The 25,374-nt window shown below is 42.3% G+C and overlaps 2 protein-coding genes across 2 annotated transcripts in view; both read right to left on the bottom strand.

The window, feature by feature from the left end:
- Nucleotides 1-25,374, bottom strand: part of ARHGAP6 (Rho GTPase activating protein 6) — a 457,219-nt gene that overhangs the window by 358,471 nt on the left and 73,374 nt on the right. The window lies entirely within an intron of this gene.
- LOC121025184 (peptidyl-prolyl cis-trans isomerase A-like) lies at nt 4,655-7,495 on the bottom strand. Its single transcript, XM_040467632.1, has one exon. It carries the CDS (start codon nt 6,431-6,433, stop codon nt 5,840-5,842), a length of 594 nt encoding a protein of 197 aa, XP_040323566.1. The 5' UTR covers nt 6,434-7,495; the 3' UTR covers nt 4,655-5,839.

The following is a 25,374-nucleotide window of genomic DNA, read 5'->3' as shown; positions in this document are numbered from 1 at the left end:
ACTCTGTCCGAATAGCATACTACAGTTTGTATGTATCTGGGAGCGGGGGGCAGGTAGGTGGTGAAAGGGACAGGAAGAGAGAGAGAGAGATGCATGCTTAAAGATGCATGCTTACAGATGCATACGATATCAAGGAAGAATAAAAACATATGCAAGAATTTGGTATCAGTGGTGGACTCTGGGTAAGTAAACGTTGGACTCCAGATCGAGAGGGGAGGCACATCTGTTTTGGACCATCTGAATTTGTTAACCGTGTGCACTCATGATCTGTTTAACATCAATAAGCACACAAAAATGAAATAAGTTTTCTTAAGATTTTATTTTTACGTACTCTACACCCAACGTGGGACTCGAACTTACAACCCCGAGATTAAGAGTTGCATGTTCTACCGATTGAGCCAGCCAGCCACCCCTGAAATAGTATTTTTAAAAATTAATACATTAAATAAAATCAAGGCTGGCTATTACCTCCAAGAAAATAAAGTTATGTTTGGCCAACCCAAATTTCCAACCAGCTCTGGACAAAAAATGGGCCAGCCCTTCCAACTTTCCCCACCCCCATCCACTTTTCATTCAAAGAAAGGGCGCTGCGGGAGGCCGTGGCCTCCTTGGTCTCAAGAAGCACTGGCTGTCCCACATGAAAACCGGGGGTACAACATGTGGATGCCCATGCACGTCCAGAGGGCTGACAAGCTCAGGTGAAGGCTGGTGGCAATAGCCACTGGAAGACGGAAGCACTGAAGGGCCACAGAAGGGATCAGGAGCTCTGAGGGAAGGCCAGGAAGTAAGGAAAACAGGGGTAATGCATCATTACCTCGACTGACCTTCACAACAGCACCCAGAACAAAATGGATAACGGCCACACTGGGGGAATCAGCAAAAAAGTGTGCATGTCAGCCTTTTTCAGAACATGCCAGAAATTATGTAAAATGAAAACTGTCTTTTAAAACAGTGGAACTACTGTACTACTTTGGGGAACTGCCCACAGATCTCCAAATCTTTGGATTTGAAAACCAGTCTTGCAGCGTGAAACACCAATGGAAATGGCATGATCATTCACTCATACGTTCTTCAAATGCTCGTGCACAATTTTTTTTAATTTTTCTTAACTTTTTTTTATTATTCATTTTTGAGAGACAGAGAGAGACAGAGCATGTGCGGGGGAGGGACAGAGAGAAAGGGAAACACAGAATCCAAAGCAGGCTCCAGGCTCTGAGATGTCAGCACAGAGCCCGACATGGGGCTCGAACCCACAAAACCATGAGATCATGACCTGAGCCCAAGTCAGACGCTTAACCGACTGAGCCACCCAGGCGCCCCGACACGCACAATTTTTTTTAAATGTTTATTTATTTTTTGAGAGAGAGAGAGAGAGAGAGAGAGAGAGAGAGAGATCACGAGCGGGGAAGGGGCAGAGAGACAGGGATAGAGAGAAAATCCCAAGTATGCTCTGTGCACAGAGCCGGATGTGGGGCTCAAACCCATGAACCGTGAGATCATGACCTGAGCCAAAATCAAGAGTCAGACGCTTAACTGACTGAGCCACTCAGGCACCCTACATGTGCACAAATTTTTAAAGCCTGTTAGCATATAACTGATATATCAAGAAAGCACAAAGCTTAGAGCCAACGATCCCACACAATGGGAATACTATTTGGAATTGATTCTTTTTAAAATGAAAAAAAAAAAAACTTTATCATTACTTGAATGTTAGGAAAATATAAACAGCATGGAAAACTCAACAAAAATAAAGTTTTAAAAGCCATCTAAATTTCCAGATCCAGGGATCGTTTTATAAATCATTTGATAATCCACACACACAAAATAATTTCTTTACAGTACTAGGTAAAGATTTCAAAGTAGAGCGGCATGTACTAGCCTAGGTGATTTCAAAGTGAAATCTCTGCCCTTTTGGCACTCCAATACCGACAGCAACCTTCCCTCTGGCCCCCACCTTTGAAATGCAATGTCACTCAAGGTTCTCTGGCTATTTTGAGAATAAGAAAATCTCATTACTCAAGACTTTTGCAAACTCATGCCACCCAGAAAAAAGTTAATGCCTTTATGTTAATTTGATTCACTTTCTATTTTTGGAACTTTATTACTTTGAACACATGCCAGTTGTCATTTTTCTAATTTAATTGCCTAATTGTTAAATCTCAAGGCCTGTGTATTTGGAGTAATTTCTGCTTTAGGGAGAAAACCCACCACAAATAAGTTACTTAAAAAAAACACAATGACCCTTGAGCACCTGGAATACATGGATCCTTAGGACCACATATTAATACCATTTTTAAAAGGCACTGAGCTGAAAATAAAGAAAATACTTTTTATTAGAAAACTCATAAGAAAACAAAAAAGACATTAAATGAATATATATTATTTGAAATAAGTGTTTTCAAGATGTTAAAATTCCTTGAATGATTTAATTACTGACTGTATTTAAGTGATGAAGAGTTGAAATACCCACTTATGAAAAAAAAAATCAGGAGGTATCACAATTCCAGACTTTGGGTCACATTACAAAGCTGTAGTCATCAAAACAGTATGGTACTGGCACAAAAATAGACACATAGATCAACAGACCAGAATAAAAAACCCCAAAATGAACCCACAACTATATGGTCAATTAACCTTCAACAAAGCAGGAAAGAATATCCACTGGGAAAAAGAGAGTCTGTTCAACAAATGCGTTGGGAAAACTGGTCAGCTACATGCAAAAGAAAGAAACTGGACCACTTCCTTACATCACACACAAAAATAAACTCAAAATGGATTAAGGACCTAAATGTGAGACCTGAAACCTTAAAAATCCCAGAAGAGAGCAAGGCAGTAATTTCTCTGACATCAGCCACAGGAACATTTTTCTAGATAAGTCCCCTGAGGCAAGAGAAAAAAAGCAAAAATAAACTAATGGACTACAGCAAAATAAAAAGCTTCTGCACAGTGAAAGAAACACCCGACAAAACTAAAAGGCAACTTACAGGATGGGAGAAGATATTTGCAAATGACATACCCAATAAAGGGTTAGTGTCCAAAAGATATAAAGAACGTAGACAACCCAACACCCCCCAAAATCAAATAATCCAATAAAAAATGGGCAGAAGACACCAACAGACATTTTTCCAAAGAAGACATCCCGATGGCCAACAGACACACAAAAAGAACATCATCAGGGAGATGCAAATTAAAACCATAATGAGATATCACCTCACACCTGTCAGAATGGCTACACCAAAAACACAAGAAAAAAATAAGTGTTGCCAAGGATGTGGAGAGAGGGGAACCGGTTCCTCTTGCACTGTCGGTGGGAATGAATGCAAACTGGTGCAGCCACTATGGAAAACAGTATCAAAGTTCCTCACAAAGTTAAAAACAGAACTGCCCTACACTCCAGTAATCGCACTAACAGGTATTTGCCCAGAAAGTATGAAAACGCCAATTCAAAAAGATACATGCACCCCCTATGTTTATAGCAGCATTATGTACAATGGCCAAATCATGGAAGCAGCTCAAGTGTCCATCGATAAAGAAATGGCTAAAGAAGACGCAGTATGTACAAATATATATGCATATATATTTGATGGAATACTAGTCAGTCATTTAAAAAGAATGAAATCTTGCCATTTGCAATGACACGGATGGATAGAAGAGAGTATTATGCTAAGCGAAATAAGTCAGTCAAAGACATACCGTATGATTACGCTCATATGTGGAATTTAACAAACAACACAAATGAGCAAAGGAAAGAGAGAGAGAGGGAAACCAAGAAACAGACTCTTGACGATAGAGAACAAACCAATGGTTACCAGAGGGGAGGTGGGTGGGGGGATGGGGGAAATATGTGGTGGAGATTAAGGAATACACTTTTATGAAACCCCACAAGATGTATATAATCAGAAGCACATTAATCAAGAGTAAGCATTTCTCTCTTCCAGGCAAGCACACACATATAAGTACGTATCCACTGGTTAATCAGAAAAATACTCCAATGAGCCAGAACATTAATGCGTTTATACAAAGACTGGAAATATACTTTGCATATCTTCATCATTTGTAAGAATCAGGAACTTGATCACAGCTACCAGTTCCTCATTTCATATCACAATTTAAGTCTAGAAGGAACTGGCATAATTTCACATTCATGTTTATACATTAAATCAAGGTGAAGTGAAGTTCTGGAACAAATTCTAGTATTCTTGGTTTCTCCTAGAACTGAAACATTATACCCTTTGATAAGTTATTGTTGATTCGCTTAGAATGATTTCCTACAGGACTTATTTTCCAGAACATGTCTCTTAGCATTCTTAGTCTTGATGTCTCATCTTTATATCTGTCTAGGGGTCTAACATATCATACGTATGCAGCCCCAAAACTACTCTGTTGTAAAATATCTTGCTGACATGTTACCATTGTCAACAGACAAATCATATGAAGAGCCTTTACTTCATGAAAACAAAATGAGAGACAGCAAGAAGAAACAATAAGCCAGTGTTCAGTGCAAGTAAAGGACAATTCAATATAGAGCAAGAAAAGAGTACAGCTTCCAGTTAATTAACTACCTACTTTGGAAAATGATCTTAAAATTTAATATTTTCATTATTAAGTTCTTATGCCCTTCCGTTTGCTTGCTAATCATTATCAAAGAAACAAAATTTTAATAGTAGATATATCTCTACTTTCCAACCAGAATTTTTTTAATCGTTAGAATAATATCGATTAGAATTCCAACACAAATTTCTCAGAAGAAATAAATTAGAACTATCAGTTATTGAAGTCTTAAAAAAATTGAAGTTAATATTTCAGTTAGATTAAATCAAGAGTCCCTAGGTGCTTAGGTAGAACACCTTTTATTTGGCTTATCCAAAAGAACAACTGGCTTTACTGAGTTCTGGTTTTATGAAATGTTCTTGAGGGAAAAAAAATACATCACGGCTTCATATTTACTATTAGTTAATCTACTAAACAGAGTAAAATTTCCTTCCCAATACCTAATCATGAATATACAAAGACTATTTCACTTTGCGATGAAAAGAAACCTGATTATTAGCATTCTATGAGGAGTAAATCAGACTTCATGACTCGTAAGAAGCAGTAACATTTTTAAACAGCATTAGGTCAATTTCATGGTTGCTTCAGCCTTTTAGTCTTGCACCCAGGCCAAAAGCACAGCTTCTGGAAGCAAATGTTGTGAATCAGATGACAAGTATAATATGCCACTAAAAGCAACAGCCACAGTGGTGTTAGCACTCAGCCAAGTCCCATGCCCTGGACGACTATGTGATGGAGCAGGTACTCAGGGATGACCCACTGGCCAGTCCCCACTGCCTCCTGGGGACTTTTTCCAAGACTCGTCTCTGGAGGAGCAGACTTAGCCCAAAACGTATCCAAGACTGTGACCTTGGCATACAGGAGTAGAACAGACACTGAGTCAGCTGACTAAAGTGTGGTACATATTTTACCAGGAAATAAGGAAATCTCAGGGTACAACTATACTGCGCAGAGTAAGGGTGTGGGTACAGAGAGTTGCCCAATTTTCCTGGTAGTTCTGCTTGGACTAGTCAGTAAGCCTCCAACTCTTGTATCAAATCACTTGATACAAGTGATTCACATCCACTATTAGAACCATTACAGAATCTTTGGTTGGTGTTATTGTTGCTGTTTAGTTTTTCTTTCATTATCATAAACATAACTCCACAATCCAGCTAGACCTGGAGGGGAGTATTAGGAAAATATGGAACCCACAGAACTGCAGCGAGAGCACAGAGATTATAGGATATTTCCAGCAGATGGGGGTGAAGGGGTGCCTTCATGAGCTACACAAGCAATGGTCTGGTAGTTAAGATAAAACACAAGTCAAGTGTTGGTCAGCAATAGTGGTCTTCCTGTTGGCCTTGGCATTCCTGGAGCCAAAGCCCTCCATGGCTTCTACAACATTCCTTCCCTCTTTCACCTTGCCAGAGGCCACATGCTTGCCATCCAACCACTCAGTCTTGGCAGTGGGGATGAAAACCTGGGAAGCATTTGTGTTGGGTCCAGCATGTGCCATGGACAAGATGCCAGGACCCGTGTGCTTCAGGATGAAATTCTCATCGTCAGATTTCTCCCCATAGATGGACTGGCCACCAGTGCCATTATGGCATGTGCAGGCACAGTCCTGGCACAGAAATTCCCAAATAATCCTGCGAAAGCAGGAACCTTTATCACCAAATCCTTTCTCCCCAGTGCTCCGAGCACGAAAGTTTTCTGCTGTCTTTGAAACTTTGTCTGCAACCGGCTCAAAGGAGACATGGCCCAAGGGCTTGCCATCCACGGTGACATTGAAGAACACGGTGGGGTCGACGGTGGCTGGACAGCACCAGAGCTTCCGGGGCAGTGGCATCTGCAAGGCCACCGTTACAGAGCTGCAGATAAGAAATGTTTTTCTTAGCATCTTTGACTTTGGAGGAGTAACACTGTCCTCTTTAAGTGTCCTACTTAAAGGCTCAATACTCAGCTTCAGAAAATTTCTAGAGACAGGATACAGCCTGTACTATCAGTAAGCTACTCAGCACTATGTTCTTTCTTTTACGCTGTTCCCAGTATCTCTGAGGCTAGAAGTGTGTGAGCTACCTTCTCCAGGCTTTGTGTCATCGAGGTTGAGAGTGAGGCCACACAAACAGGACACACTCACGGGGCAGGAGAGAAGCCAATGCCCAGTGTGGTGGTGGCAGGCAGGTGTGTGAGCTTTGGCAGATGAGCAATGGGAGGTGTCGCCAGGTGCTTCTGGCTACGGCAGGTAGCTGAGATCACCGGCGGTTCTTTCTTTATGTTACTATCCGCCCCATTTCGATAAAGGTGACTGCCGGCCTCTCCAGTTCCTTAGTAAGCCTCCAACTCTTGTATCAAATCACTTTCTTCTTGAAATAGCTAAAGGTTTTCTGTTTTCCAAATAAATCCTGGTTAGTGCAGAATGCATTAGTCATGAGTCAGGTTCATTGTTGGTAGAAGGGCCCAGAGGAGGTAATCGGGTTGGGTTCCCATAGGAGCAACCCCGGTACCGACACTGGGCAACAGGCAAAGGCTTAAGAAATCAGACTGAGCTCAGTCTCAGGGATGGCAACTGTCAGTGGGGACTCTGAGGCCGGGCTGGGTACCAGAGGTAAGATTCCAGTCCTTGGCAGGAACAGAACCAATTTGCTTTGGACCTCGCCTCAAAATCCAACGTCGACATATGAAACAGTCGTGTACTTCCTCTTCTTGCCAGGCACAACCTTAGCACAAGCAAGATAAAGACTTGCACTAGATTGTGTGAACCGACACAGGGGTGCCATGCTCTCCTAGCTGCTGCCGCGGGAAAGATGGACCACAACTTTCATGGTGCTGAGAGGTCGCTGGAGACTGACGGCAATAGTGAAGATTTCCTGGAAGGTCAGAAAAGCACCTAGGGACATGCTGCTATAGTCTCTGACTCACTTGTGTTCATTTTCTCCGCGTGCTAGCTGCTGCTGAGGGCTGTGTCTTTGCGGTCTTTGAAGAACCACTGATCACATTGATGAAAGTTTTACGTTAATTCGTGACTAGTTAAAAGTGCTAAACAGAAACTCACTTAAACTTTCTGGAACTTGGCTTTCTCTTTCATTAAAGCGTGATGCTAATCCTATCATCCCAGATTTGGGTGAGGATTAAATGAAACATTCTATGTTATAAGGGCTTTAGAATGTAAAGTATTACCAGGAAAATTCACTGTAATCACAGCTGTATAAAAATGTCTACCAAATACTTCCATGAGCCTTCTGCAAAGCCACGCACTAAACAAAGGAAGTAAAGGCCCTCAGAGCAGAAAAGGATTGCAAAGCATAACAAAAGCCAGAATTAAAAACAAAACAAGACTGTTTTGTTTCTTTAAAAATAATATCACCAGCCAAAACTGTTTGACTTTCAAAGTCACAGCTTAGAGCATGCTCAAACAATTTCTAAAATGTGGAAACATTTGTGGAACTTGTGGGAAAACACAATTTCCAAGAGCTTTACTCAGAACAAACCCACGAGAAATAACAATGTCCACATCAGCGCAGACACACAGCAGCGCGCACCCATCCCCAGCGTGGCCTGGCCCACCCAGGATGTAGGCCTTAGAGCACTTGGCGACAACACTGATCAATGGCGTTTCGTGGACAAATCTTAGAGAACTGGCTCAAGGTTTCTCCAGACATCCCGAATTGCAATGTTTGGAACACGGAGTCTCAGCTCGCGTTCCCCTACGAGTGGACCCTGAGACAAGGATGTGAATGTATACAGTTTATTTGGGAGGGGAGTCAGCGAAGGGGCAGATATCGGTAGAGGTGCGTTATCAAACAAGTCACTTCTGTGGCCACTGGGGCCCAATCCCATCAGAGAGCGCTGGGAGACAGTGTGGACCACGCCGCACATTTGTCCCAGCTCTCCGGCGCCTCCCCATCCAACACTTGCCCAGGGCTCCTTTCATAGGCGTTAACTCCCTAGCACTGCCCCTCATCAGAAGAAAAACCAAAAAGAGCCCTCAGGAGCAGGGCTTCAGGTGTTCCTGCTGAAGGCTCTCCGGGTGTGGAGCAAATGCCGAGGGAAAACAAAGAATGACCCGGCCCCAAATGTCCGAGGGTCACGGTGGAGAAACCGTGACTTAGACGATGAGAATGCTTAAAAGCTAACACGGAAAGCAAAAGACGCGCATCACCTTGTAAAGGACGTCGCAGGCGGCTGGGTTAAATGCAGGGGGGAGGTAGCAGAGCCAGAAGGCTTTCACAAGGTTTTGTTCACTAGAAATTTCTCTCCTCTCCCTACGTTTGAATAATACATAGAACTGATGTAAGGTGATTAAATCCAAAGCTCGGACTGCAGCTCCAACGGCAACACTACCATACCATGGAACGTTTCCACTGCTGATTTCTGGAGGCTGCGGTGGGCGGAGGAGTGTCTACACCATGGTGGCCTCTCCCACCCACACTCCCCCATCCTAACGGAGGTCTGAACAGCCCCACGTTTTCTTCAGCGTATGCTGCTTAGAACCAGTCCCGGGGGTTCCTCCTACCACCTCTGTCCTTCATAATTCTTCGCTCAAATCTCTGCTTAAACCATCCAGGGGTCTCCAGCTTCCTCCCACAGAGGACTCAACAGGCGCTTCCGTTGGTCGCCACCAAGCCTTCATTCCATGACATTTCGTTTTCTCACACTGAAAAAGTTGGCTTCACAGCAGCCTAGGAATGTGGTGCAAATGCAGAAAGAGAAAAGATCTGAATAAAATGCAGAGCAAAAATACTAAAAATAAATTTCTTGTTTACAGCAAGCTCGAGTCTGGAGTAAAAGTAAAATGAAACATATGTTAGAGACCTTCCAATAATGGGTCTTGGATCAAGAGGGAAAAGGAGGAGGACACGTTGAGAGGAGGGCCCTGAAAGTGACACAAGGGCTCGTGAATTATGACATGAAACTTATATCCATTTAAGTGACCAGCAGAATCGGAACCAAGCAGACAAACGCTCAGTTACATGAGTGGCACAGAAAAAATCCTCCCCTTTTATTCTTGAGTCTCCAAGAGATGGAAAAATCAGCAAGTCTTACACTTATTAATCCACAGCTGAGGTTTTCAGAAGCAAAGTCAAGTCAGCAATGAGATCGGGGGCATAATAGTTTTTCCTCCCATTTGACAAATGCACGTGATTTGTCTTACATGTTATCATACGGGATATAAATACTTGATACACTTCATATGCACTTGCTGTCTGGGCTGATGGCCAGCAAGGACCACAACACGATGATGAGGATAATGCTGGCGGAGGTGATGGTTAACAACTGAGTGCTTACTGTGTGCCAGGAATTATGAAAAACATTTATAAGTGTCATTGCTTCAGTCTCTCATGATGCAACTGTAAGATACTATTATTATCCCACTATACAGTGCTGAAACTGAGGCTTGGCATTTCAGAATGAATAAACGGTGGCTCTTAGAATTTATCCAGATCTGTCTGGGTAGCCCACAAGCATACCATCTCTCCGGTGGTGGCATTTGGAAAAGAGTATTACTTTGATGCACAATTTAAAAATGTTAAATCTATAACTTTTAATGTAGGAATTATTTAAATTCTATGCCTCTAGGTTAGGAATTGGGGCTGGACATTCTCTTCAGGTATTGCCCACCACTCCTTTCTGCAAGAAGGGCAACCTGATAGACAGAAAAGGGACTAATGCTGGGTACATTTGGTTTCCAAAGCTTGCTTTCCAACTCTCTAGCTGTGCCAATTGAGGCAAGTTAGTTACTGGGGCAGGCAGAATTCTAAACATGGCCCCCACAAGATTCCCATCCTCTGGTTAATCAAACACTAATCGAGGTACTGTTACAAAGGCATTTTGTAGACGTAATTAAAGTCCCAAGTCACCTAACCTTAGGATATGGAGATTATCCGGCTGTGCCCTTTAAAAGGCAGAAGTCTGGGTGAAATATGTGATAGGAATTAAAGAGTACACTTCTCAGAATGAGCACTGAGTAATGAATAGAATTGGTGAACCATGATATTGTACACCTAAAACTAATATAACACTGTATGTTAACTATACTGGAATTGAAATTAAAGAAAAAAAAACTTTTAAAAAGGCGGAAGTCAGAGACATTGCAACCATGAGAAGGATTTGACACAGCATTTGTGGCTTTAAAGATGGAGGGACCATGAGCCAAGGAAGGCTGGTGACCTCTCCAAGCTGAGAAAGAGCCCAAGCCTACAGCCAGCAAGGCAGCAGAGACCTCAGTCCTACAGCCACAAGGAACTGAGTTCTGCCAACAACCTGAACGAGCTCACAGTTGATTCTTCCCCAAGAGCCTCTAGTACAGAACACAGTCACTAAGTTTGTAGTAATTTGCCACAAAAGTAATAGAAAAGTAGCATAGTTACGCTCTCCAAGTTGGTTTTCTCAATAATTAAATAGAGGTAATCATGCATACCTTGCAGCATTACCAGGAGGATTAAAATGAGAATGTACTTAGAGCGTACCTGACATAGATAGAGTAGGCAACAAGTGTCACCAGTGACTCTGGAAGTCAAGGCTGAGAGGCAACTGCACCTTATCGCTAATACAGACGAGATGTAAAATTAGCATAAAATCACAAACTAAATATAAATGGAATCAAACTGTGATCAAGCAGAAATCGAATCAAAATGAACACGCGCTCTACAAAGCTGGTAGAGGAAGCCACTAACTTATGAAATAAGTTCCAAGAGCCTATTTTTAGGCCAGTAGTTTGGAACTGGGTAGGCATTCCCCCATAAGAGCAATGTTAAGACCTGGTGATGACGGCTCAAGTCATTAACTTATTAGGTGCCTAACCATGTTCAGGAGAACCCAGTCATAACGTGTAACAAGCTTGCTTTCAGGGGGAAAAAAATCCTTTTCGTTTACAGCACAATTTTGCTCTAAAAGGAACTTACGTCTATTTTGCATTTTTAACCCACATAGCAACATTTTGAGAGAAGCACAGCGAGGAAGAAATGGCAAGCTGATGACAAAGGATTTATGCTAAGCCAGGAGTCCACATTCCCCTTGCATCTAGGACGGGGCCATATGATGGAGTCCTGGTCAACAGAATGCAAGGAGGAGTGATGCGTGTCCCCTGCAGGTCAGGCTTGTGGGACGTGCCACATTCTCACCCCACTCCACGGAGCACACGGATTGGACCTGGAGGAGCCACGAGACGGGAGAAGCCTGAGTCCTTGAATGCCCACACGGAAGTGTGCCCTTCAAACCCCTGATGTCATTCCAATGCTACCAAAAAAAAAAAAAAAATTAAGTTCTAATGTGTTAAGCCACGGAAACATTCAGACTGTTCCAGCAATTAGCTTTGTGTTGCAGCCAGACACTTGCTGAAGTTTTCACCTGGGACGACCCGGAAGGCAGACCCCACACCTTTAGGATTAAACTGTTAGCACATGTTGGGTACTCCTGACTGAAATTAGAGCGAGGGACTGCAGAAAAAAGGGGGAAGCCTGGGAGGGGATTTCAGTCCTGCCAGCAGAAATGAATGGAAGAGGGACTCCAGAATTGGAGCCCAGAAGGTTGAAGAGGTTTACTCTTCTAGATGCCCAACTCCGTAAAATAGCGAAAGGCTTGGAACAGGAGCGCGTGCTGGCCTCCATTGGCCAAACGACCTTAGAGGCTGACATCACCGTGGTTGGTTAACAGATGCAGTTCAGAGCGGTTACATTTTTGCCTGAGGTCACATGACTGTATGAAGTAATGGATCCAGAATTCGAACTCATATCTTGTGAATCTGACTTCAACCTTCTTTCAGTATGTTTCACAGCCAAATGCGGCAGTAAATTATAATTTTTAAAAATGTGTTGATGGTTCAGGAGCTACACAACAGTGAATTTCCTTGGGAACAAAATAAACTTTCCGTGCTTTTTATGGGAACCAGGGGGTGAAAGCAGTGCTTCGATTTCCCTAAAATGGGATCCCTGCATTGTTTTCACTTAGAACTCCTTGTTCTCCTTTTATTTTAGAGACAAAATGAGTTTGGCCTCTTTTAGGCCATTACTGTCATTTTATTAAAAAATTAGATTTGAGGGGCGCCTGGGTGGCTCAGTCGGTTGAGCGGCTGCCTTCTTCGGCTCAGGTCACGATCTCGCGGTCTGTGAGTTCAAGCCCCGCGTCAGGCTCTGGGCTGATGGCTCAGAGCCTGGAGCCTGCTTCCGATTCTGTGTCTCCCTCTCTCTCTGCCCCTCTCCTGCTTGCTCTCTGTCTCTGTCTCTCTCTCAAAAATAATAAACATTAAAAGAAAAAAATTTAAAAAATTAGATTTGAAAAAAAAATTAGATTTGAGAATTTCCTTTTTTGTTGGCAGAGACTATAGCATATATTTATCCACCCTATTGATCTGATCAGTGTTCACAGTGGAAGCTTAATAAATACTTAGTTACGTGACTCAGTGATAAAAAGCACTGAATAGCACAAGGCGCATGCTAGAATTATCTGTGGCTTATTTCCATGGTTCGATGGTAAACTCTACACAGGGAAGAAGTGAGTTTATTCCCTCTTTCTGACTAGCTTTAGAGCAACATCAAGCATATCGAAGTACACAATAACCAACTGCTACGGACAATTAAAAAGCATTGATATCTTAAGCGACATAGAAATAAACATACAATGTCAGACTGGGAAGTGTCTTAATTTGGGTCCCCTCAGAAGTAGATGCTGAAGCAAAGATTCACGGACAAATAGTTGCTTTAGGAGGGGTATTAGTTTCATGCTGCTGCCGTGATCAATTACCACAAATTTAGGGGCTCAAAACAAAAAACTTGATTATCTTTGAGTTCTGGAGGTCAGAAGTGCAAAATGGGACACACTGGGCTAGAACCGACGTGTTGGCGGGGGCTGGGCTCCTCTTAGAGACTCTAAGGGAACCCATTTCCTTGCCTTTTCTAGCTTCGAGAAGCCACCTGCATTTCCTTGTTTGTGGCCTCTTCCTCCATCTTCAAAGGCAGCACTGGAGCATTTTCCAATCTCTCCCTTCCGTCGCCATACCTCCTTCGCTGAATCTGGCTGCCTCCCTTTTTCACCTCTGAGTGATGACACTGGGCCCATCTGGATAATCCAGGCTCATATCTCCAGCTAGAGATTCTTAATTGAACCCACATGTGTAAAGTCCCTTCCGCCACATAAGGTTCTGGGATCGGGACACGGACATCTCTTGGACATCTCTTAGGAGCCAATATTCTGCCCACCACAGGAGGTGACCCCAGAAAACGCTGGCAGGGGAGTGGCGAAGTGGGACAGAGAAGGGAAAGAAGTCAATGAATGTGAGTTAACAAGGCAGCCATCGCCCAGGGCAACTGGGAGTCCGTCCTGCAGGGCGACTGCGCGAGCTCGGCTCACACGCTGCCGTGATAGGAGAAGGGGGAGTGACAGCCTGCCAGCTGCCCATCCATCGCCATGTGAGGGCTACTCTCGCGGTCACTAACTCCGACACACTGGCTTTCCCGGTGACGCCAGTGGGCACCCATGACCAGAAAGAGAGTGCCGGGGAGACCGCTTCAGGGGTTCTGCTCAAGCACTTGCCACCAGGGAGAAGTGGCTTCCGGAATCATCTTATCTGACCATATTCCCTTTCCTTTGCAGAAGAGCAGAAGCCCAGAATGTCGAAGGGATTGCCCAAGATCATGTGACCAAAGAAACCCACCGAGGGCCGCTTCCATTTAGTTGGTATCTCAGGCTATTATGTGTCGGGCACTGTACCAAGGGTGTGACATGTGCTTCCACATTTAATCTTCATGGTCACCCTTATGATGTGAGTATAAATGTGGTCCTAACAAACTTAGCCAAAATTACACACCTAGGAGTCGTGTTAGATGGCTGCCTGGTACAACAGAAGTCTATGGAGCATGGGTAGGCCAAATCCAGCCTGCCCCCCCCCATTTTTGTACAGCTCATGAGCTAAGACCTAAATGCATTATTCTAATTGTAGTCTTGACCCACCTGTAACACAACAGGACTATCACCTCCCTAATTCTAGACGCTATACTTCTATTGATGCAATCCAAGAAAATGTTTATTTTTTGGAAATTGCCCCAATAAGTTAGCATACACTGACAACTGATTCTTAGTTAAAACACATACACCTAATTTTAAGTTGTGTCCCCTCTATCCAGGATTCATACAGGTGGTTTTTCTGCATTTACCTTTATGAATTTTTATTTATCCTTGTTACAATCCATTTTGTTAGATTCAATTCATTTTGTTATTTCTTTTTTTTTTTTTTTTTTTTAGTCTTTCCATGCCTTTCTGGGTGTTTATTTTTTTTCCAATATATGAAATTTATTGTCAGATTGGTTTCCATACAACACCCAGTGCTCATCCCCAAAGGTGCCCTCAATACCTATCACCCACCTTCCCCTCCCTCCCACCCCCCATCAACCCTCAGTCATTTTGTTATTTCTACCCGGCAACCCCTCTTCTCAGCTCTACAGTTACCTATGAGGCACCTCGATTTGAATGGCCCACCGGCTCTGAAAATCACACAGCCAAAAGGGAACTCATCCTCCTTCCGCCCAAGCCTGTACTCCCCCCTTTATGGTCCCCAGCCTACAACTGTGCAAAGGCTGCCCTTACCATGGGCATGGTCTCAAGGGGACACTATGTTCTAATGTCTGGCACCTTCTCTAGCATGCAAGAGTGAGCTCACTAAATTTCAAAGGATAAAAAGGAAAGAAGGGAAGGAGAGGAGGGATGGGGAGGAAGGGACGGAGAATGGGGCATTTCTATACTTTTTAAAGAACAGTAAAGGGATAGAGGCTCAGCATGAAAAAGATGTAAAGGCAGCATTGCTGTGCTCGGGACAGAGTGGATCCCAGGGTCCCCGGTGGCCAGGCACGAGCACCCCGACTGCCATCTCCTAAGGCCAGCCAGCAAACAGCAAGGTGGAAACTCCACCATCTCAGGAACGGGATATTGTTTCTCCGGGTTATTGCCCAAGTCGGTGCACGTGGAGGGTCTTTTTGGCTTCCGTGATCGAAGATGCTGCTTTCACTCAAGGGGACTCTCCTCAGAGGAACACTTGGAGAAGCACACGCCCACTTGGAAAAAGTAAACAACTTCGAGGACAGATTATGAACTTGCCTTCTGAACTAAGAAATAAAGATTACAAATCCTTAGCCTCACGGCGTTATCTGTATGGCGATGCTACAGCATTACTGTATTATGACTTTATAAATTAATTTTGTTATTTCAGCGAAATTTAAAAGTTAACAGTCATATTACTTTAGGGTGAACATTTTCCAATTTCATCAATATGTGTGCAAAACTTAATTATTCCAAGTCCCAGAAATAAGACCTTGATGAAATAACTCGACAAGTGAACCCATCTCCCACAGTCCCCCTCACCTTAGGCTATGGCAAATTCCCTAAGGGTCACCTATCTGGGGGCAGAGATCTCCAGCCTGCCTAACTTCCCCAAAGCTAAGATCCAGAAAATTCCCAGTGCTTCCAGCTGCCCAAAAGGTATCTCTAAATGAATTATTATAATTCCTCGCAGCTTGTGGGTTTAGCTGTATTTTCAGAGAGAAATCTCTGAAAGGAGATGACTTCATCTGGGCAAATATTTTACTGTAAAAGGTACGAGACTCGGGACTTATGAAAGTCTCATTCAAAACTGCGTCAGGAGACAAAATCTCCCCCAAGGAGGGGCAGAGGAGAAGATGTTGACAGGTCCACTATGAGCTCTAACCATGTATGTGCATCCCGAGAGAAATCATTTCTGGCCTCATATTTTCCATTTTAATGTCTCAACAGCAGAACATAAAGCACCTCCAAATTATATCAGCATCCACTGCAACGAGGCTCAACTATGGCCAGGACTCATTAAAGGCCAGAAAGATCCCTCCAAAAGTGAAATCATATATCCTGGAGGGCAGGTGAAGAAACTATGAGTGATGGCCACCAAAAAAAGCAACTCGTTTGAACAAACCCCTGGTGTTCACAATTAACCTCGTTAAATTGCATTTTTCATTTCCAGCCTCTTTTCTGAACTTGTGTTTCCTGCGGATCTTTCACACTGTGGGGGAAATTAAGCCCCTGCAAATAATATCATTTTGTTTTATACTTTAGTAGGGTCCCTGAACAGCAGCACTATTGGGAAATGCAGAATCTCAGGCCCCACCCTGAGCCTTGTGAAGCAGAATCTGCATTTTAACCAGGGCCCCAGGGGACCTATGTGCACAGACACGTGAGCAGCACTGGCCCACCAGAGAGTAGCTCAATGATAATGACCGGTATTGCAGCTCAATACTTAAAAAGACAGCCCAATTTAAAAATTGGATCTAAATAGACATTTTCCCAAAGAAGACCTACAAATGGCCAATAAACACATGAAAAGATGCGTGGAATCATTACTCATTAGGGAAATTAAAGTCAGAACCACAATGAGACACCACTCCGTACCTATTAGGATGGCTATAATTAAAAAGATAGATAATAACAAGTGATGGTGAGGAGGTAGAGAAACTGGAACCTTCACACACTTCTGGTGGGAATGTTAAAACAGTGCGGCCACTTTGGAAAATGGTCTGACAATTCCTCATATGGGATATGAACCAATAATTCTGTTCCTAGGTACATACTCAAGAGAATTGAACACATATGCCCATGCAAAAACGTGTACGTGAATTGAACACATAGCCCATGCAAAAACGTGTACATGAATTGAACATATATGCCCATGCAAAACCTTGTACATGAATGGTCACTGCAGCATTATTCCTATTGGTCAAAAGGTAAAAAGACCAAATTGTCCATGAGTGGATCAGGGATAAACAAAATGTGTTCTATGAATCCAGTGGAATATCATTCAGCCATAAAAAAGGATCATGCACTGATACCTGCTACAACACAAATGAAGCATGGAAACATTAAACTACATGAAAGAAGCCAGTCACAAAGGACTAAATATTGTAGAATTCCATTTATATGAAAGGTCCAGCATAGGCAAAACCATGGAGACAGAAAGGAAATTAATGGTTGCTTAGGGCTAGCAAGGAGGGTGGGGTGGGTGTGGAGGGAGGTGAGAGCTAAAAGGTGTGAAGTTTCTTTTTGAAGGGACCTGAATGTTCTCAAATTGACTGGGGTGATGGTTGCACACAGCTGTGAATACTGTGAATATACTAAAAACCCACTGAGTTGTTTCAAAAATGAAAGGCAGTGAATTCCTCTGTCATCGAATTTTCACGTAGAACACGCTGCCCAGCTAGAGATATGACCTGCAGGCTAGAATAAAGATCACAGACAATAAATGCTTTGTGCTAAATGATATACCACTGATGGACCACCTCCTGTGTGCCGGGTCCTATGTTGGCCCTGAACAGGGATTTTCTCTTAAAAATTCTCCCCAAAGTTCTAGGAGTTAATTAGTATCATTGCCATTTTACAGATGAGAAAACTGAAGCATTGGAAACCTATCGAAGGTCAACTGGCTGGTGAGCAGTGGTGAAGCTCAGCTCTGAACCCACGGAGTCTGGGAGCAGAGCCCACACACAATCTCCCTCTCCATCTTGAGTCCCCCTATAAGCGACTTCAGCTAACTGCTAACTCTCCTAGTCAACACGCAGGTAGCAGAAGAGCCCCACGGGGCGCAGTGAGAGGTGGGGGTCACCGCTTGCCACTCAACTCACATTCTCCAAGTCCCACTACTTGTTGACTATAGGCAACCAACGTTAAATGATTTTTCTCTTCGTATCAGGAGACAGAATGGCCTATTCCAATAATCAGCTCAATCTCATCCTTCTGAGTTTCCCCAAACGTAAAATATTTTGGAAAAATAAGCCAGCCCCCCCCTTTTTTTTTTAACTGGAAAAACACTTAGTCAAACAAAACTGCCTATTTTCAGAAATGCCCTGAATGAGTAAAGGACTAGTCAAATTCCACATGGGATGTGTTTCCATGAGTCATATATAAGAAAAAATATTTCATGTGTGATCACAAGACAATGGTGTCTATAACAAAACTCCTGCCAAATTGACAACTCCAATTTGATTATTTAAAATCACAGCTAACACATATATAATACTTACTATGCCCTGGGTACTATCCCAAGTGCTTTCTATTTACTCATTTAATATCTACGGTAGCTCACAAGGTATTTTAACAGTCCCATTCTAAAAATGATGAAACTGAGAATTAAGGTTTTGGCAGCCAGAGCTGGAGTGTGAAACCGGACAATTTATACTCTGAACTGCAGTCTACTAACTGCTCTTGACAACTGATAGAAGAAAAAGCTGTAGCCTCTGCAACCACTGAAATCAACAAAATTTCATGGTTGTAGTAATTTCCACAAGCTCCAAAAAGAGTTTTGTCAGCATGTGATGGTTGTGGCAGCTTAGGTGCATTTGACCAGGTTGTTTAAACATAAAAACTAAGCCAGAAGGCTACTCAATGTTAGAGACCGGATGAATTACCAGAAAAAAAATAGGGTCTACCCAGCCAAGAAGACATTTCTCTTGAAGATGAAATCCCATTGCTCATGTCTGCATGGAATGGAATTACTCAAAAAAAAAAAAAAAAGAAAAGAAAGAAAGAAAGAAAGAAAGAAAGAAAGAAAAGAAAGAAAAAGAAAGAAAAGAAAAAAAGCAAACAGTATAGCCAACTAGTCTATTTGTATTCCCTACCATAATTTCAAACAACTTCATGGTTCATTAGGTATTTTGGCATACTCGGTAAGTATTTTTTAATGGAGAATGATCACAAAGCTTTAAAGTAAATTAAAAGCTCCATAATAATCAATCATTATCAAGTAGGCTTTATCCCAGGGATTCAAGGAGGTTCAACATCAGGACAGCTATTGATGGAATTCTCTATGTGTTTACATTAAAGGAGGAGGAAAATAACATTGTCATCTCAACAGATGCTAAAATATATTTTACAAAATTTCAAAGGCTTGCACATTAAAGAAAAGCATAACTATTAATAAATCAAGATAGAAAGAACTGCTTCATCTTAGTCACGGGGTATCTACCAGAAAGTGATAGAAAGCATCCTTGTTTAACAGTAGAAACTGAGAAGTGGCCCCATTATAGTCAGTAGGAAGACAAACATGCCCACATTCAACATCATACCCGAAGATCTCATCAATACATATGACAAGAAGATGAAAAGAAACCTTAAATAAAAAAGACTATCGTCCCCACCCCCTAAAAAAAGATTATCCCAAACTATTGTTTTTGGGAGATAAATGATTTCCTATCTACAACTCCAACCGTGTTAATTTAAAATTTATTAGAACTGATATAAAAGCAGTAAGGTCAACATACAAGTTAATAGATTTCCTACATGCCAACAATAACCATGTTGAAGACATAATGGAAAACTAGATTTCATCTAGGAAAGCAAAATAGCCATGAAAGAAACAAAAATAAATCTGTAAAGTGCTAAGGAATAAAATTAACAAGAAATGTGCCAGACCTATATGAGAATTTTGCAAAAATGAAAATCTGCTCATTGCAGGCATCACTTTGATGAATAATTATCATCAAATGGGAGCATGTCAGCTCCTAAAACCTCACGAGAGGGAGATGCTGAATTATTCACGTTGGCTGCCCAGGCCCATTTTGCCAAGTAACGGATGCTTTGCCAGTGTGGCCAGCTTCAGAGCCAAAAGCATAGCCCAGCCCTTGGGTATTTATCTTCCCCTTCTTGAATGTTTATAAGCCCCCTCAAGAGTACAGGGCCCCACTGATGCCTTCCTGGCCAGCCTTCTGTCATACCCTGCACAGTGCCCTGAAGGGGAGGGTCTGCACACAGGCGTTGTGTGTTGGTGTATTGTGAATTGCCTTACCATTTCAAGGAATATCAATAGCTTCATTTATTGAATGAGCCCACCCAGGTAGCTTATGTATTCAGGCCATTTTGCCATCAAAACTGCTTTGTGGTGCTGGTCCTTTGTGTGCATAGCTCCAAAATGTTGTGATCGTAATAACTGTAGAGCTACAGGAGGCAATAAGGCTACTGAGATTGGCATAGAAGGATGGGACATATGAACACAGTCACAAGCAAAAGTAATCGCATGGTCCTGGGGCATCAGTTCCCAGTAATTTAAAACAGGAAACAAAGCTGGGATGTTTGCTGTCTTCAAGAGAAGATTGTGCTGCGACTATCCCATGGGGTCAGTCCTGGGAAGAGATCTGCTAGGAATAACTGTGGCACGGCACGCATGCTGTTGAGGGGTTAGAGGAGTGAGTCTTTCAGCAGAAATGGGTTTCCTGAAAATGCTAACTCCTGAACACGCTGCAAGATGGAGAACACTATAAAAATCTACGGGCTGCAGGATTCTTGAGCCCCACCACAAAAGCAAGCGGGAAAGAGTAAAATTTATTTAATAGAATAAATCCTTATAGTACCATGATTTGCAGTGGCTTGACGTTTTCTGTTTATTTAAACCTTCTCCCTGATTTCCAACGTGATACATATTCATTGAAGGAACAATTAATAGTTTTCATGGTGAAAAACAGAAGTGTGACTTTTACAGATGTATTTTGCCATTTAGGGAATGACCTTTGAGATGTTCAGAGTCTGAGGCAGACATGCCCATTACCCAGGTCCCAAGCCCCTGCCTTCCATCTTGGTTACCGGACATTCTTAAAGGAATCTGAAAAGGCCTCACTTCTGTGATGATCCAACATTTTGACAATTGCAGGCATGGTTTATTAGTTTAGGTAGATTTTTAGAGCTCTCTGGGCCACCATTTCCTGATCTATAAATATAATCATCACTTCCCATGATTACTGTGAGTTTAAGAGAGTGTAGCCATTTTGTAACATAGAGCTACCATATGACCCAGCAATTCTACTCCTAGGAATACACCCAACAGAAGTGAAAACTTACTGTCCATACAAGAACTTGTACATGGAATGCTCGTAGCAGCACTGGCCAAAAAAGTGAAACAACCCAACTGTCTGCCAAATGATGAACGGATAGACAAAATGCGGTCTCTCCATGCAATGGAAGACTGTTCAGCAACAAAAGGGAGTGAAGTACGGACACATGCCACAGCATGGATGAATCTTGGAAACGTCATGCTAAGTGAAAGAAGTCAGGCACAAAAAGATGATACATTGTATCAATGATATTCAGTCGGTTAAGCACCCAATGTCTACTCAGGTCATGATCTCACAGTTTGTGAGTTCAAGCCCCGCATCTGTGTCTCCCTCTCTCTGTCTGTCCCTCCCCCACTCACGCTCTGTTTCTGTCTCTCAAAAACAAATAAACGTTAAAACAAATCCCATATTCTGTTGTTTGTTCTATAATCCTATTGTCTATATCTGTACATAGGAAACTGAGATACAGTCACTTGCTGCACTGGAATTTATATTGGTTTGTTCTCCTACACTTTTAAATAATGAGGAATTTTATAACCATTCTTAAAGCTCCTTATGCATGAATATCAGGCAGAAGATTGCAGAGAAGGAGACACACTATGTTTCTAGGAGTTCGTGAGATTATACAGAACCTGGGAAAATATGCCCATTTTTAAAGCCTGCCTTTGAGAAGTATTTCAGCAAGCTCTTCTTGTTTTCTATAAAAACAGGGAGCTTCTCTGAGCAAAGGGAAGGAGGTGTTTGGCTACTGCCTGCTGAAATGCTGAGTCCTAACAAAATTATCTCATGAGGAACCTGATAAGCTCCTTTGGAGGGGAAAGGTTGATACATGAGCGTGACAAAATCCAGACCAGCCTACTCATGTGGTGCTGTCTCATTAAGCGACTTGCAGAAGAAAATTTACCTCACTGCAAACACTTTTGCCCTCACGTCCCAAGTCCCCCTTCATCTGTGTAACCTGGTAACTTCTTGCTAGCTTATGAGAAGCCAGTACATCAGCCTGCAGCTCAGCGATGAGACACATTCAAAATGCTCCAATTAAGAAACGGGAACCCTCTTGCGCTGTTGGTGGGAATGCAAACTGGTGCAGCCGCTCTGGAAAACTGTGGATGTTCCTCAAAAAATTAAAGATAGAACTACACTACAACCCAGCAATATCACTGCTAGGAATTTACCCCAGGGATACAGGAGTGCTGATGCATAGGGGCACTTGTACCCCAATGTTTATAGCAGCACCTTCAACAATAGCCAAACTATGGAAAGAGCCTAAATGTCCATCAACTGATGAATGGATAAAGAAGATGTGGTTTATATACACTATGGAATACTACGTGGCAATGAGAAAGAATGAAATCCTGCCATTTGCAGCAACGTGGATGGAACTGGAGGGTATTATGCTGAGTGACCTAAGTCAGTCAGAGAAGGACAGATATCATATATTTTCACTCATATGTGGATCCTGAGAAACTTAACAGAAGACCGTGGGGGAGAGGAAGGAAAAAAATAGTTACAAACACAGAGGGAGGGAGGCAAGCCATAAAAGACTCTTAAATACAGAGAACAAACTGAGGGTTGATGGAGGGGGGGAGAGGGGAAAATGGGTGATGGGCATGGAGGAGGGCACTGGTTGGGATGAGCACTGGGTGCTGTATGTGAGCGATGAATCACGGGAATCTATCCCAAAAACCAAAAGCACACTTTACACACTGTATGTTAGCCAATTTGACAATACATTATATTTAAAATGCTCCCTGGGGCTCCTGGGTGGCTCAGTCTGTTGAGCGTCCAACTTCGGCTCAGGTCATGATCTCACGGTTTGTGAGTTCAAGCCCCGCGTCGGGCTCTGTGCTAACAGCTCAGAGCCTGGAGCCTGGAGCCTGCTTCCGATTCTGTCTCCTTCTCTCTCTGCCCCTCCCCACTTGTGCTCTGTCTCTCTGTCTCTCAAAAATAAATAAATGTCAAAAAAAATTTTTAATAAAAATAAAAAAATTCTCCCATTAAAATCGAAAAAGTACTTGGTCAGCTGCTGTTAAGAAGGTAAAAGAAAGACAAGACTGATTAGGCATGCTTAATCGAATATACAGAGGGGTTGAGAGAGAAGACGGAGTGACAGGGCAGAGTGAAGACAGATACAATAAACAAAGACGCAAATTATACAGGCTTTCTGAGTTCTGAGGTTTCTGTGGACTTGAACGGGGATCAGATATTTTTAAGATGTATTGCCAAGACTACAGTGTATGTTAACTAACTTGAATTTAAATAAAAATAATAAAATAAAATAAAAAATAAAATGTACTGCAATTGTAACAAAGAAGTTTAAAAAATCCATTCAGATTTGAGAAAAACAGATCACAACTCTACAAATATAGTCTCCCAGACATCAATTACTATATTACAATTCTTTGCAAGGATATAGAGAAACTAGAACCCTCATCTATCGACGGACTGTAAAAGGGTCCAGTCACTTTGCAAAACATTCAGGCAATTCCTCAAAAACTTAAACATAGAGTTACAATATGACCCAGAATCACACTCTTAGGTAATCTATCTAAGAGAACTGGCCAAGCAAAGACTTATACATGAATGTTCATAACAGCCTTATTCATCATAAGTCCAAAAAGTGAAAACAAGCCAAACGTCCACCAAGTGAATAAACAAAAGGTAGTGTGTCCATACAATGGAATAGTATTGGGCAGTGAAAAAGAATAAAGAACTGATACATAATGCAACATGGCTGAACCTCAAAAACATTATATGAAACTAAGGAAGACACAAGAGACAGCATATTTCATGATACCATTTATATAAAATGCCAGAATGGGTAAATCTATAGAGATAGAAAGTAGATTAGTGGTTGCCAGGGGCTGGGGTGAAGGAAAATGAGGATGAATGTCATTTAAATGGGTATTATGGGTCTGCTTGGGGTAACAAAACAGTTCTAAGATTTGTGGTCCTGGATGGACAACTTTGCAAAATTTACTAAAAACTAATCAGAATATATACTTGAAAGGGTGAATTATATGATATGCAAAATATGCTTCAATAAATTGTTTATTAATTCATAGAAAAAGACAGATGGTGGGTGCCTTGGGGGTGGAGAAGGGTGTGTGATCTCTTTCTTGTTCTTTTTTTTTTTTTTTTACACTTTATAATGATTTGCAAATTTTCTACATGAGGGAATTCTTATACTAGGTTCCCCAGAAGTAGACCTGAGGTGAGGAATTGTATGAAAGTGATTCATAGGAAGAATTCCCAGGATGAACCTGAAGCAAAGTAGGAAAGTGAGACTGGGAAAGTAAGGATGCCTAGGAAGGTTAACTATGGCTCAATCCATACAGGTGGAGGGTGCTGGGGAGATGGTGCAGGATCCACATCGGTGATCTGATAAGGAAGCTGGGATATTTATAACCACACACACACACACACACACACACACACACACGGCACCACAACATCAGCCATTTCCACTGGAGTGTTTGTGTGTCCTCTAGCCCTCTGAAGCTGCTGCCTCCTGCAAAACCTCATGTTCCCATGATTATTCCAGCATGAGTAGAAATGTGATCCTTGGCTCTTATAGAATGGCCTGTAGAATTATCCGAAGCTGGACAGCGGGAAAAAAAAAAAATCAGCGAGAAGAAGCTAACTGAAAAGGCTACATACTATATGATTCCAACTGTACGACGTTATGGAAAAGGCAAAACTGTGGAGACGGTAGAAAGATCAGTGATTGTCAGGGGTTAAAGGCAGTGAAACTACTGTGTGTGACCTGCAACGGTGGATGCACGTCATTACACATGTGTCCGAGCCCACAGACCGTACAACGATGGGCTTTGAGTGATGATAATGTGTCAACGTAGGTTTGTCACTTTTAACAAATGTACCACTTTGGTGGGGGATGTTGATAGAGGAGGAGGCCGTGCACCCATGTAGAGGTAGGGGAAATCTCCACATCTTCCCCTCAATTGTGTTGTAAACCTAAACTGCTCTGAAAAATAAAGTCTCTTAAAAA

Source organism: Herpailurus yagouaroundi, unplaced genomic scaffold (genome assembly GCF_014898765.1).
Source record: "Herpailurus yagouaroundi ecotype Mexico unplaced genomic scaffold, PumYag 67525, whole genome shotgun sequence".
NCBI lineage: Eukaryota > Metazoa > Chordata > Mammalia > Carnivora > Felidae > Herpailurus > Herpailurus yagouaroundi.
Note: the sequence above shows the minus strand (reverse complement) of the source record. Positions and strands in the feature narration are given on the sequence as shown.

What these genes read in the sequence shown, in the direction of transcription:
- LOC121025184 (XM_040467632.1), bottom strand. Translation starts at nt 6,433, where the DNA reads ATGCTAAGAAAAACATTTCTTATCTGCAGCTCTGTAACGGTGGCCTTG.